The sequence below is a fragment of the Parasteatoda tepidariorum genome, chromosome 1, assembly GCF_043381705.1.
Source record: "Parasteatoda tepidariorum isolate YZ-2023 chromosome 1, CAS_Ptep_4.0, whole genome shotgun sequence".
Classification (NCBI taxonomy): Eukaryota; Metazoa; Arthropoda; class Arachnida; order Araneae; family Theridiidae; genus Parasteatoda; species Parasteatoda tepidariorum.
The window spans coordinates 39,655,918-39,671,511 of record NC_092204.1 but is presented as its reverse complement, the minus strand read 5'-3'; the positions used below and the strand labels follow the sequence as shown (position 1 = coordinate 39,671,511).

At 32.6% G+C, this 15,594-nt stretch overlaps 2 protein-coding genes across 5 annotated transcripts in view; one reads left to right on the top strand and one right to left on the bottom strand.

The window, feature by feature from the left end:
* The window catches only part of LOC107447031 (phosphatidylinositol glycan anchor biosynthesis class Z), a 20,227-nt gene extending 4,633 nt beyond the window's left edge, over positions 1-15,594 (top strand). The window contains exons 1-3 of one of the 4 annotated variants that reach the window (XM_043038958.2): positions 12,329-12,557; positions 12,669-12,806; positions 12,880-15,594. In XM_043038958.2, the coding sequence (XP_042894892.1) occupies positions 12,695-12,806; positions 12,880-14,432 (1,665 nt within the window). In that variant the 5' untranslated portion in view covers positions 12,329-12,557; positions 12,669-12,694 and the 3' untranslated portion in view covers positions 14,433-15,594. Of the gene's footprint in view, positions 1-12,321; positions 12,807-12,879 lie in introns of those variants that run through there. The other 3 variants (XM_071178995.1, XM_016061849.3, XM_071179003.1) reach the window with 3 other exon arrangements.
* Positions 3,997-8,151, bottom strand: LOC107447006 (innexin shaking-B-like). The gene is made up of 2 exons (XM_016061803.3): positions 7,708-8,151; positions 3,997-5,168 (listed from the first exon to the last, which is right to left on the bottom strand). The coding sequence occupies exons 1-2, from the start codon at positions 7,975-7,977 to the stop codon at positions 4,035-4,037; spliced, it is 1,404 nt and encodes a 467-aa protein (XP_015917289.1). The 5' UTR covers positions 7,978-8,151; the 3' UTR covers positions 3,997-4,034.

The following is a 15,594-nucleotide window of genomic DNA, read 5'->3' as shown; positions in this document are numbered from 1 at the left end:
AGTTAAGAAAACAGTCATTTTAAGCTAATAGTAAGTAACTCAACTTAAGAAACTCAAAAAGACAACGTTGAAAAAGTTAATTTTAACTCGTTTCTTCTCGGCATCTTTTTTTTTTCTCAGTTAATTTTTCCTTGCTTGTTTTTAGGTCTCATGTTTTAAAATAGCCTATTAAAATTAATTTTATAATGATTTACATCAGAGAATTTTTTTTAATTATATTATTTAAATTTAAAATATTTCAAATCTCTTTATTTTATAACTTTATTACATTTCTTAATGTATACACTCATGTAGAGTTTAAAGACTATGTCACAATCACACCATGTTATTAGGCTACTAAATTGATGAAAATAATCATATAAATTTTTAAAAAAATTTATTAAAATAATTCTTTTTGTTGCAAATTTTAAGATTCTTTTTCTGGAAAGTGATAACTTTCAACACCTCAATTTTTTTCTCATACTATTAAATTATTATTTTTCAGTATAATATTTTTTTTTATCTTTGAAGAAATAAGAAGTGGTCTTTAGCCAATATATTTCCAAATTTCTTACAGCACAAAAACAAGGTTTTTCAATCTCAATTTTTTTTCTCGTAATATTAATGTCATATTTTTCAATATAGAAGAAATCAAAAGGATTCCTTTTGTTTTCCGGCATTAAAAAATGGTTTTTAGTCAAAATATTTCAAGATTTTTAATAGCAAGAAAATAGTTCCTTGACCTCAGTTTTTATTTCCATTTAGTGTTAAATGTTATGCTTTTCAATATAAAAAATATCCGTGAAGTTTTTTTTTTTTGGTCATTAAAATAATACGTTTTTTTTAGCTCAAATATTTCAAAACTTTTTAAAAATAAAATAAAAATGTTCCCCGATCTTAAACAAACTGAAAAAAAAAAACACCCTCTTAATTTTTATACTGAAAAATATAACATTTAACGATAAAGAGAAAAAGAAAATTGAGGTCAAAACTTTGTTTTTGTGCTATTAAAAAATCTGGAAGTATTTTGGCTAAAAACTTCTTTTAATTTTTTTAATGACCAAAAACAAAAAACCCCCTCATGATTTTATTATATTTTACATTATGCGAACCAAAATTGAGGTCAAAAAGTTTGTTATTGTGTTATAAAAAATATTTTTTAAAGTACATTGGTTAAAAACAACTTTTTTTTCTTTATTGATCAAAAAAAAAAAAAACTCTCGCTCTTGATTTTTTTTTTATATTAAAACATATCGAAAGTGCCGAATTTTAAATGTTGTTAATTTACTCAAAATATTTGGAAAACTTATTCATTTTTAATTTTGTATTTTAATTTTAACGATCATGAAACCAACTAGAGAATTGTTTCAAGAAAAATTGTTTCTAGAATTTTTTTCACGTATTTCTAATTTTAAAAGTTAAAAAAAAATCGCAAAATTTTAGACGCAATACAAATTTTTGCAGAAAAAAACTATCAAGATCTGCAGGTATATGAGATTAAAAAAAAAACGCTTTCTTATAATTGTATTTGCTAAATAAAATCAAACCTCGTTAAAACGAAATCGAAAGCAACAGAAATCTATTAACCAATAATACAGCGAAAGATATTTAAAATGATTTCAAAGAAGAAAATGAATTAATGCGAAACTAATATTGTTTTGTAAGATAACGTGATAGGAATTGTAACTGCTTTTCTTCGTCCTCAAAAAAAAAAAAAAAAAAAAAAAAAAAAAAAAAAAAAAAAGTTGTAGAGTTTTCACTTGTTTACTCCAAAACCTAAATTAGAAAATTGTAATTTAACAAAATGTTAGCACGTTAGCTCAAAGTTTTATTAGTTAATCGAACTTATATTTTTCTTCACAGACCTCTTATTTTATGTTAGGAAATAATATATACTAGTGAGCTGCGCCCCCTGCTCGCCAACCCCAGAAAATTGCTTCGCAAACCAAGCTCGCTTCGCTCGCTACTAACTTAGCTGCATTGCAAATGCACAAAATTCTAAGAATTCAAAACAATCATTCAAAACCATATAACAACTTTTTTTAAAAAAAAAATTACATCTTTTTAGTAAATACTAAATCATTAAAATAAATTTGAATTCAAATAAAGACTCATTGATTGAGACTCATTTTTCAATGAATAACTAATAATAATAATAAAACAAATAAATTCGTGATATAAATCAAAAATCGTCAAATAAATTCGCAATATATAAATTCGTGGAAAAAAGCGCTTTCGACAAAATACTAAAATAGAGATCTATCGACAAAGACTACTCACTTCTGCCTAGCTTAATAGTATGAGATTGACGCACCTGAATTGTTATTTCAGTTTCCGTTTTTAAAAGTGCTATATGTTGAGCCACTTCAGTCAGATTTGGCATGTGCCATTTTTAGCGGCAATCATTGGTCGATTTTCTAGCGTTGCCATTCGGGGAGTTGTAATGAGGCTTTTTCTTGTCGCCTTGTAAGAGAAATATATATATCGATAATTTATTTGGATATTCAAAGTAATTATTAAGCTATAAACTTTTAAATTTATAACTTAATAGTTATTACTTTTCATCTTGAATAAGTTGACAAGCTCTACTCCAAAAAGGATAGGATATAGGGTAAGGATAGGTGCTTCGTAGAATAAAGCAAAAGAAAAAAAAAGTGAATAAAACACAAATGTAAATATAAAAACAGAAAGAAAGCACAGAAGCTTTACTCAACTGAACTTACTTTTGGCAACTGAAGTCGAAATTCTATCTTTTGAGTGATAAATTTCTAGGATTCTTCATAACTTTGTATATTATAAATATTTTTAAGATAGCAATTTGTTTACCGAAATAGAACTGTAACAAGAATTCAAAAATCGAAGAAATTGAAATTTAAAAATAAATCAGCGATTATATTCGTTATAGCATTTCAGCGAAATTTTTGAGTTTTCTTACAAATTTTTCTGCTTAAACTTATATTTTTAATAATTTGTGCCTCTGCTAACAAAGTGATTTCGACAAAAATTCTTTTATATGTTCCAAGCGAAAAGTTAACTGTATCAAAAATTCAGTCTTGCAGCAACACATCGGATGTTGGAAATTTTTCTTAGAGCTCAATGTTATTATTTGCTCATTATACTTTTTCTTATAAGTTTCATACAGCTTTTTTTTAAAGATTTTTGCAGATTATACAAATTTTTATAATTTAAAAAACTTTCCTTTTAATATAAAGTGTAGAATTATAATCTATATATTAGAACTATAATCGCTTATCACCTTGAATATGTTGACATATTCATATGCGTCTATTCCAAAAAGCATAGGGTATACGGTATACTCTGTGCTATGTAGACTAAAGCAAAGAAAATAACGTGCATAAAGCATAAATGAATCCACATAGTTTAAAAAAATTTAAAAAAAAAAAAAGGAACAATTTTCAATAAAAATAAAACAAAACCACGATTTTTTTTTTTAAATATGTGTTCTATTTTTATTCAAGTTTTATTAGATTTTTATACACTCAATTTAAATTAAACTTCAGTAATTTTCTTCAGTTAGCACTTTAAGCTCTAAGTTAATTACACGAAGCTGAAAAATTCCTTAATTATAATCAGAAATTCAAACAGTAACTATGCGCCTAATTACATTTTTTAAATAATTTTGAGGTCCCGCCGTGGACTGATCGTTAAGACACGGTTCCCAGAAGATCACCGAAGGCAAGCATCACTGGCTGCGCTCAGTGTGCGGGTGGGTGACCACTTGGATCAGTCTGCGTAGGGACCGAGGGTGTGCGGTATGGGTCCTCGTTAAACTGTTCTACCGTTAAGTGCTCGACTTCGCGTGTAGGTCGTCTGGCTGCCGAAGCAGGGGTGCCATCCCCTCTGAAGAGGATCAAAATTGCGATGGCATGTCTTCGGATCATCCTCAGGGATGTTCCCCCGACCGTCGCTCGCCAGTAGCCCATTGTGCAGCTCTATTGCGACGTAAATGAACTACAACAACATCAACAACAATAATAAATTTTGAGAACAAAAAAAAACAAGTCAAATATTTATTATCATTCAAACTATGATATTTATAATTTGGACAATACACTTCTCAAAAGTCTAACCCACAAGCTCTCATGTTCTCTGGTTCCTTCACCCATCCATGAAGGACGATCTTGGTTCTGATCTCTCGGTTCCGGTCTCTGACCTAATCTCTGGTAGGGTCTTGGATCTGATCTCTTGTCTGATGTTTGTGGATCTGATTTCTGAGCTTCTTCGACTGTTTCAATTTGAATTTCAATCGAATACGGAGTACTTTCACCCAATTGATCTTTCTGACTGCCCCATCCCATACTAGCAGCTCGTCTTAAGTCGTCACTCAATACCTGTGTAGATGCATCTGTGTGTGGAGCGCCAAAGGTTATCGATTCGTTCTCGATTCTATGAGATATTACACGCACGAGGTCTCTGAAAACAATAAAGTCCACATTTTTTCCGAGTTGATACAAAATGAACCAATCGCCAAACGAAGCCTCTCGAACTAAAGTGCGCATATCTTCCTCACGATCATACCCATATACAGAACACAGATAATTTACTCTGGCGGGTCGAATAAAAAATAACATGATAAATAAGAAAATTGAGCCTAATGTCAACAGAAAAAGAATGCAAAACCAAAACCAAAAAAATAAGTAAATTTTGTCATACATGTTATTCAAAGCCACGACACAAAGTACAGAGCTTTTCTCAATATTTGTCGGATCAGATGCAAACTGGTAAAATGTGCATGATGTGATTCGTGGAAACACATCTAACATCGGATCAAATTTCCCACCATAAAAAAAATATTGACAAGAGAAGATTCCATAGGTAAAGAAATTTTGATCTAAAAGTTCATCGAGTATAAAAGCTTGTACAACTAGATTCAAAAGACACAAAACTTGACAAATGAAGTATTTTCTTGCATACCAATCATATCTGTTCCAGCTACTGCTAAAATAGTCGGCTAAGATATGTATTTTTTGTTCTTTTTCACGTTCTTCCATTCGACCAACTTTAAGATCCGTCGTCAATAATCTTAATGTACCACCTTCCCAGGAAACCCACAGCAACTTGGGTACGTAAAACATCGCTGCTTGAAAGAGAAGTAAAAATATTACCCACTGATAAAAGTGCATATATTTCACTGGTTTTTCCTCTGGATTTGTTCTATTATTCCATACCTAGTAAAAAAATTCACTTTTTTTAAGATACAAAGTAGAGAAAAAGGAATAATAACAAAATTATCGACTGGGTTTTTAATTTTATTTTATAACTGGCGTTGTGAACAGTCAATCCAAATATGAGTATACGACAATGTTCAACTCCCTATCCTTATAATTTTAAACCCAATACAGACGACAAAGGAACTTCTGGATCAAGTATTGGGGGAAATTGCCTTCGTGAAGGGCTTTTAATGGAGCTAATCCGCATTCTTGCTACATGGATACGAAATCCTCCTACAGTTAGCCTGATAGCAAAGGGACTCTAACCCATGATCCGTCTATTGCTGAGGATATTTCTCTCAGTGTTGTGGTCGGTGTGATTCTGGTGCGGAATTCGTATCGACCAGCCATCACTGTGGTTCGAACCCGTGTCGCGTAATTGGAAGGCAATCGCTCTATCCCCTAAGCCACCACTGGTATAGAACCAATGCATCTTTTGTATGAAATATCGCGAAATACATACCACCAATGTGATAATTTTTACTTAACGTAGTTGAAGCGCCTAGCCGAAGATTATGTTAAGTAGCTTTTTAGATACTTTGAGAACTTTTCCAAGCTTTCACGGGAACACCTCTCGACACCAGACTAGACTCATGTGCTAGCGGTTACTGTGGTTAGGAAAATAAATAATTTTGAATAGAGAAGTGGACAGCTGTTTCACATTAGTTTAGATTGGGAGATTCAGTCCATATAAGTTGGTATAGGCCGGGATAACCTGGGCGGTAGGGCGCTGGGCCCATGTCCAAGAGTTCACGGGTTCGATCCCCGCCGGCCGAAGACTTCCCGCGTTGTAAATGGTGACTGATGCACGTTAAATCTGTCCAGTAGCAAAGTCCTCCGTGTTCCCATAACAAATCAATACATCTGGGGGTACTGATACAAGAGTTTCCTAGTCTTCTGGATTGGTTCAGAATTACAAGGATACGCAGTTGAACATTAGTAGTCGTAAACCCAAAAATTGGGTCGGCTGTTCACTGACGGATATAAAATAAAATAAATAGCGTACACGTGTGTGTAGGCAGAGCCAGTAGAGAAACACGCTTTATAAGTTAAGACGCACGTAAGTTAAGACGCATTTCGTTCGCTAGCACACCTCGGCAAATTTCTTAGTACTATTTTGCAGCAATAGGTTAAATTTAAATTGTAACAGTAAGAATGACGGATGAAAACGTTTAGATGAAGGAATGAGGAATTGTGGGGAGGCTAAAAACAGGCCAATATCAGGTCCAGATTTGTAGAGAGTTCAATTTAACCTACAGCGTCGTGTGCAACCTGTGAAAACAGTTTCAGGATACCGGATCTATCGAGAAAAAGCCTGGGAAAGGTCGTCTAAGAGCCATGATGGCCAGAGAAGATCGCCATTTGTCCATTATAGCGAGGCGTAACAGAGGAGCTACAGCTTTTCAACTCTCTCGTGACCTGTATGCAGACATAGTATCAAGGGTGACTGTTTCCAAACGACTTCATGAGAGAGAGTTGTTTGCAAGAAGACCTGCTGTTTGCGTCCCGCTTACTTCTTCGAACAGGGTACTCTGTTCAGTATGTTGCAGAAAGCATAGAGATTGTTTTATGGATCAATGGGCGACCGTTCTCTTCACAGAGGAGTCCCGGTTCAGCCTAAACACCGTACGTTCTTATCTCGCCGTACGTTCTTATGGAGAGAACCAGAGACTCTCTACCTACCCTCCAATGTCCACGAAATTGACCATTATGGCGGAGCATGTTTAATGGTCTCGGCAGGCATCATGTTGGATGGCCGCGCACCTCTCCATATCTTTGAAAGAGGCTCTGTGACTGGTGTGAGGCATAGGGATGAGGCCTTGGAGCCCTATGTTTGCTTTTTCAGGGGTGCAATTGGCCTTGAGTTCATTTTAATGGACGATAACGTAAGGCCACATAGAGCTCTCCCGACTGACGAATTTCTAGAGAGTGAGGATATTCGCCGGATGGATTGGCCAGCCAGATATCCAACCATCAACCCTATAGAGCACGTTTGGGAAGCTCTGGGGAGGGCAATTGCAACTCGCTGCCACCACCTCTGAGAACCATAGCCTAAAGTTAAAGCACGCAAACTAGTCCGAATGCTGTCATATTTTGATTGACATGACAATAAATTACAGTAGGTAATATTAAGGCGTTAAACCGTGTTTGCAGCGATCGGAAAACGAAAACGATTGAAACTTCTAACGTCATCAAACCTAGAACTCTAGTGGATATTTCAGCCGTCTTATTGTTTGTTGAAATTTTGTTTGACGATGAGTTCTATTTGGAGACAAAATGGCATTAATTTGTAGGGTCAGGATTCGGTTCAAACTTGCATTGACTTCAGGCACGAAGCTTCATGAGATATTTGAGTGCTCTAGAAGCTAGACTCTAACTTCCTTACAAAAATTCGAGTCTAGCTTGTAGAAAGCGGTCAAAATTTTGATTTAATAATTTCAGTCACAAAATCTCACTAGGGAATTAATGAAAAAAGTGACAATTAATTAAAACTTACTGTAATGTTTAAGTGTTCTGGCTTTGTATACCTTGAATTCATCCAACAATACGTATTTATAACATCTTCTGGTACTGATAGTAGTGCTCCTCTGGTACATTCAATGTGGTCTCCAGCTAACTCTCGTACAGATACCAATATTGTGAAAAGCAAAATAACGAATACTGTATAAGTGTGATGCAAGCGGAATATTGCGTTATCAATTTTGACCTTTTCTGTTTGTATGGTATCTGTATCTGTAATTCTCTTTTTGGCATTCATTATGTTCATACAGAATTTTTTTAATAGATTTGTATTCAATTAATGCCTTGTAAGTATTATTACATAATTCTTGGATGATATTTATTAAATTCACCACCTCTTTTTTTCACAATTTAAGTGCTGATTTCAGTTACTATGCTAAAACTCGATGATATGGGTGCAAAGTAGGTGCTGAAACCAATTCCCTATAATGAAGAAACAAAATTAAAATGAATTATTTAGTACAGTGGGTGCTAACAAATAGCAGATTCAAAGCCTCCTTGTCCCGCAGAGGACTGATCGTTAAGACCCGGTTCCCAGCAGATCACCGAAGTCAAGCATCACTGGCTACGGTCAGTGTGCGGGTGGGTGACCACTACGATCAGTCTGCGTAGGGACCGAGGGTGTGCGGTATTGGTCCTCGTTAAACTGTGCTACCGTAAAGTGCTCGACTTCGCGCGCAGGTCGTCGGGCTACCGAAACGGGGGTGCCATCCCCTCCGCAGAGGATCAAAATTGTGATGGCATGTCTTCGGATCATCCCCCGGGATGTTTCCCAGACCGTCGCCAATAGCCCATTGTGCACTATAGGGCGACGTAAATAAACAACAACAACATCAAAGCCTTCTTAGGAAAAAAAACACGTTAGCACAACTGGCACCACAGAAAATTAAGCATCGCTCCCCTTAGTACCCGTTTACACGAGGCCTGACATCAGACGCATGTCGTCACGAAAAATAATTCCTGAAAGAAAGCCTAATTTGATCACTAGAATTGAAAGAGCCTCTTAACTGTTTCGTTTTCTCAGTAAATATTTGCCTCAACATTTATTATTATTCGAAGTCAGGAAAAATGTCCAACTGGTTCTGTTACGCAACAAGCCCTGCCCTGAGACGAACAAGTACGTTTCAAAACCGATATTTGTTTAGATTTCAGACAAAGTTGAAGCAAATATTTGTGTTTGGCTCCAAGGTCGGTTATCAGTTTACTTCGCTGCGTCACAAAATGAAAAGTTGATTACTTATCCTTTTTCACTCCCGATTCTTCTACTGCCAGGCAGGGTCGTACTCAAAGAGAGGAAATCAGGAATGTCCATGCTGTCCAATCTCTGTTCGATTCGATGTGCAGAAGAATAACTATTGCTCTGAGTACTGATTCCTCAGGATCCATACATCCAAATATCCTGAAAATTTAACCACTTGTTCTTCCAACTATAATGTATGTGCCCAATAAATATCATTCTGTTATTTGCATTCCTTCCTGGTGTAGCAATTTTAAAGGCTAGTATATATATATATATTCAACGTTACTACACACCTGACAAGTTTATGGATAATTATTTGATGATTCATATTAGATTGTCTAAAGATTTAATTTAATGATTATTTTGCTCTGATACGAAGCATCACATTCTTGGTAGAAAACAAAATTTTATAAACTGTCCTCTCCGTGCACGCCGCCACACAGCAAAAGGCATTCAGCTGTTCTGCTCTAGGGCCCTATAATTTTTTTATGTCAGCTTGGCGATAATTTCATTCGCCACAAGTTCTTGGCAGACTTTGTAATAAATATATCGCACCACGACAAGAAAAGTGTCTTAACTCTACAATGCTGCATATTTGAGAAAAATCAACTTAAAGAATACTATAACTCTTATTCTGAATTAGACACAACTGCCCTCAGCTGGATAAATTGCGAGTTAGAGATGTGACACTTTTTGAGCTTGATGGGGCACTTCATACATATTTTTATAGGCATAACCTCAAAATTGCTGTTTTTTGACTTGTGTCTCTTAGGGTGCGATATGTGTAGTTGAGAGGATGAGTTCGTTCTAGATAATGTAAAAACAATATATCTAAATAAAGGGTTTATTAAAAATAATAATAAACCCCAAATAGAGAAGTTGAAACAATATAAAGGACAAGAGCAGATTGATTATTTTTAACGGATCTAAACGTTTTCAGCTATTTTTGTTTCTAAGACGCAGTTAAATCTTTCAACAATATTTTTTAAACAAATTGACTTATACGAAACAAAATCAATTATTTTTACTAAACAGAAATAGCCTTACCAATTCAATGTTTCCTGTTAAACTAAAAGGTTAAATAAACTTATTAACCTCCAGAGAAATTAATTAAAAAACTTTCCGTATATTTTTTATATACATTTATAAAATACTTTGTTGTGATAAATGATAAAAACATACTTATGTTAACTCATAAATTTATTACTTTCATTTAAATTGTCAATTAAATATTTGACCCAAACCTCATTTGCTGTTTTTATACTTATGCTAAGTTATCGTCTACAAGATTACCACTGCTATATAAACTGTTATTATTGTAACGTTTCTTCAGGAAATGTTAAAGGAGGTTTACTTTCGTACTTTTCGTTGAACAGCCTTACAGTTGAAACAACGTTAAAAGTTAGCGTTACATACGTTTACGTACCGTAAACGTTTCTTCCTTTGCAGCACGTTGACATACTTTTAGTAATTTTACCTTCCATAATGTTCTGAGAAAATTTATTTTGTGAGGATAGACGCTTTTTATTTAAAGAAAAACGGAAATCTGAAAATATTGAACAAAATTACCTTATTCACAAAAAATCATTGATACAAAATTTTTTAAGGAACAATTAGCAAAAGGTAGTTCCTGATTCGTCAGGAAAATTAACAAATTCTATGTTAGAAGAAAGTAATAACACCCACTCCTTGAATTTCCTTCTGCAAAGTGCTTTTAAGGATATAATAATTTTTTTTTTTGAAAAAAAAAGATTATTATTTTATGGAAAATAAAATAGAAATAATTTTTTCTCCCAAGACGTTGGATTCTTAACTCCCTAAATATTGAGAGGGTTCGAACCTCTTGGACACCCATGTGACCCTGTTGCGACTCCCATATTTTCAGCCGTGTCCATTGTCTTACTCGCATATCTTAAGATGCGTCCTTTTTCTAAAAACATATTTTGTGTTGTGTACATTTTCTTAAATCCGCCTTTCTTAGCTGTATCCAATTTCTTAAATTCGTATTTTGAGCTGTTTCCATTAAAAAAAGCTCATTGACAAAAAATATTTTCCTAACTATTGAAATCCAATCGGTGTTTAAGAGAAAATCTAAAAAAGAGGGTTTTCGCATGGTAGTTTTGCAGGTCCTTAGAACTTGTATTTTATGTTCATTTATTTGCTTTCTCCAGAATGAAGTTTTTCGTATATATTCTTTTATAGTTTTCCCCGAAAAGGTTAGTATTTAAACTATTTTGTTTCCTTGGAAAAATGTTTTCGCTTTGTGTTTCCGTTTACCTTATCATGATAACCAACAAAAATACAAAAACGAAGTTTATCATCCGATTTTTTTTTGACCTTAACGATAATATTTTTTAAAAAAGCTTAAGAAATAATTTTTTTATGCTTTTAGGAAAAAAGAAAAACGTTTTAGGAAAGGAAAACGTTTTTGCGACAATAAGCAGAAAATTAAGACGCAGGGTTGCCGTAAGGTTACATGCTTTCTGGGATGATTTCCAAGTTTCGAATTCGTATAGGTTTTTTGAAGCAAAGCAAAATATATGGTTAAGTTGAGCACCCAAAACAGCAGCTGCCCTGATGTTTTTTAACTACAGAGAGAAGACGAAATTGCTTGAAGAGAAGAGAGCAAAAATTGCTTTTGTCCTTCAGTAAACCCAAACTCTAGCTACGCATCTGATCCCGACAAACAAGCAGACAACAATAGTTAAAAAAGTAAATAACAATATTAAATCAAAAATATAACTTAACATTGCAACAAAAAGGTATTTTATACAATTTCGAAAATGACAGCGAACCTCGCAAAAATTAAATAAAAACAATTGCGAATGGAGCCGGCAAACTCTTAGGATCTAGCATATGCGCCAAGAAAGCGAATGAAAAAAAAATCCCCAATATTTACAGTATCTTTCCCTATTTTTACTCTTCTATCCGTATGGATGGTTGACTGAATGTAAACAATAACAAGCTTCCTAAAAACGAAGGAAATTTAGAAAACTTCCAGTGTATCTCTTCACTTTTGTTATGCTTGCGAGTTAATGTGTAGAACAGGTCTAGTGTTCTAGGAAGTTCTATTAATGTGCTTATGTTTAAATTTGCTTGCAATTTTACCATCCATTGGAGTTTCCTAGTCCTAACTGGTTATGAACTTAAAACAAATTAAAGATTAATATCATAACGAAAAAAAAATGCGTGAGGTTTGACATGTTTTAAGTGTTATCCCTTATTTGGTTACATTCTTTCAAATTTTTATGTTGTTTGCTTCCTTGAAGAATAAATTCAAGCTTAGGCGTAAAAATCAATCGGAAGTAGTAACCCGGAAGTCTTGCGATGAATTTTGACCATTAGCGCCATCTGTGCTTGCTTGTATATTAAACGCTTTCGGTTACCTATTTCTGTTAAAAAGTGTTAACTTTTTTTATTTCAAACTTAGAACTAAAAAATGGCAGCATTCATGTGAGCAAATGTAAATAAACAAAGAATGTGTTTGACGTGAGATGTCACCGGTTCTCATAATTATCATTGAAAAAAAAATAACTATAGGCTTTGAATCTTATCTAATGATAATCACATTGAAAATTCAACTTTTTGTAATTATTTTTTCAAGATGCATTATAATATTTAGCTGGCGCTTACATTGTTCAATTATGCTAAAATGAAACTATTTTGAATCAAAAAATTTGTTCTAATATTTATTTTAGAGTAATAACTGTGATGAAATTGAAATATGCATTTTATTTACATAATTTTCTGCCTCTTGCGCCTCATTCTAACTTTATTTCCGGAGTTTGGTTACATCCACCCTGATGAATTTTTTCAAGGTCCAGAAATAGTTTATGGTAGTTACCACATTTTTCATTCAAAAAATTATAACTGTAAAATAGCTTGCATTAATACCTTATTTTATTTTAGGTGATTTACTTCAAATAAAAACTCTAAAAACCTGGGAATATACATCATCAAAGCCTGTTCGAAGTGTTATATTCCCCTTCCTCACCACTGGTTTCACTTGCTTAATTGCTGATTCGACAGGAATATTTTCCTCAGTATTTGGACAATACTTACACTCGTATTTATTGCTTGTATTACCTAGATTATTTATGCTTTGTTTGTCTTTCATAACTGATCTTCTAATTTTCAGAATTTGTAAATTAGAACAACAAAATCCAAGTGACTGTTTAATAATGTATGCATCATCCTATGTAACTTTAACGTATTTAATAAGACCTCTATCTAACAGTTTAGAAATGTTATTTTTTAGCGTTTTATCATTTATTATTTTTAAGAATTTAAAATATTTTTCACTTAATGCTTCAGTGATTAAAAATGCAAACAATTGTTTCAAAACATATTTTATTACAGGTCTGATACTTGGATTTGGAACATTTAACAGACCAACATTTTTAGCTTATTCTTTTTTTCCAATTATATGTTTATTTTTTAGCAATAAAAAAGTGTCATTTCATGAATTTAGTTGCAATTCAATTTCTTTTCTTTTCGGTGCTCTGTCATCCTCAATATGTATTTGTTTCCTTGACACATCATACTATAATAAGTGGCACTACTCCAAAGTAAATTTTGAATACTTTAAAATAAGTAATATTATAATCACGCCTTTGAATTTTATATTGTATAATGTAAATACTGAGAACTTGAGTTCTCATGGATTACACCCTTTTTATCTACATTTACTTGTAAATATTCCATTACTTTTTTCAGTCTGTGGTTTACATTTGATGTTTATTATACTTCAGTATTTAAAGAAACTGTTAAAAAATCCATGCATTGCATTAAATATTAATAAGTATTTTATCTTTTATTCCTTATTATTTCCTCTTTGTATACTTAGTTTTGTACCACATCAAGAGCCCCGGTTTATCATACCATTATTGTTTCCTTTAATAATATTAAGTCAGCGAATACTTAGAAATAAAACATGCAGAATATTATGGTTTATTTTAAATTCCTTGTGCTTGGTATTTTATGGATTTTTCCATCAAGGTGGGGTTTACTTATCATCTTCATATTTACATGGCGTTCTACAAAATTCAAACAATACTGCTGTAGTATTCTACAAAACATATATGCCTCCAAGATTTCTGCTAGGCATTAAAAAAGATGACATTTCAATTTATGATTTTGCTGGTATGAATGAGCAAAAGTTCTTGACATCACTTCATAATCTAGAACAAAGAAACTTAGGTAACATATTTGTTGTAATTCCCTTTAGAGTATTAAAAGTGCTTGTCAATTCCACAAATATATTTAAAAATTATGTGATGATTGAAAGAAAATCGAATTTTCCTCATTTGAGTACCGAAATGCTCCCAAATTCAAGTGAATTTAAATTTCTTTTTGATAGCAATAAATCACTTTTTCTCAAAATTTTTGAACTTAAAGAAATTTTCAGTTTGCATATTCTGAATTATAAAAAAATAAAGCACATTGAATCAAATATTAGTTAAAGTTATAAAATAATAGGGGTATACAATAGGCTTCTGACTATCCGCTTTAACGTAACAGAAGTGTAGGCCGATTAGAGCAAAGTTTCGCATCCTACCCTCCTTTTTATATAATAAAAAATATATGTTTCACATTTTAAGATAAACATAAGAAAGAATGATTGATGAAAAATTATTCAATGTTAAATTAATAAACTATCCAAATGTGAAAAGTTGGATTAGGAAGAGTCAAAATATATTGATGACCAACTATTCCTCATTTTTATTCACCTCCCACAGCAAGATTTACAAATGACCAGTTCTATTATTCCTCATTTTTTACTAGACTGAATGAGCAGAAAATTGGAAGCGTATTTTATTTTTTGCATAATGATTCCAGGGATTTGTGCAAAATATTGAAAAAGATATCTCAGTGTATGATTTTGTTGTAAAATAAGTTTTTGATTTCGCATCCTATTCCTATTCTAAAGCAAGTGGACCTAGTAAACAAAAATTGTATAATTCCTTTTAGATTATTAGAATTTCTTGAGGGTTATATGTACCAATATAGGACAAATTAGGAAATTTTGCTACTGGACAGCTGTGGCAATTTTAATAGTGGCCTTTTTTTATGCTTCCTCAGTAATTGAAGATTTTTATTGATTAAAAAAATGTTGATATTAATATCATAAAGCATTTCTAAAAATATGGTAAACATTACAAGGTCCATTTCTAATGAATTGTAATTGAAGTAATGAGCGTAAAATTAAGTAATTTGCTGAATATTATAAAAATTCCATTTTTTTCAATGGAAAAAGTGGCTACTGGAAAACAATTTTTTAATCACCATTTGTTATATTTAATAGCCCTGTGGCCAGTAGTAACCCTTAATTTTGCCCTAAATCTACAGCGTGTTTAAATGTTATACAATGAATTAGAAGTAATGTTGATTTACCTCAAAATGCAAAGGAATTAAACAATTATTTGAAACTTCAGATGTTCTGATCAGTACAAAACAATTATTAAGTAAAATAGAAAATCTGATGTGTTTTTAAATTATACAAAGTTTATTTTCTTTTATTATGTTTCTTAGTTGGAATTTTAACAAAATATGACTGTGATATTAATTATGTCTTGTTTCATGTGTATGGAAATGAATATTAATAAATTATAAGATATTCAGCAA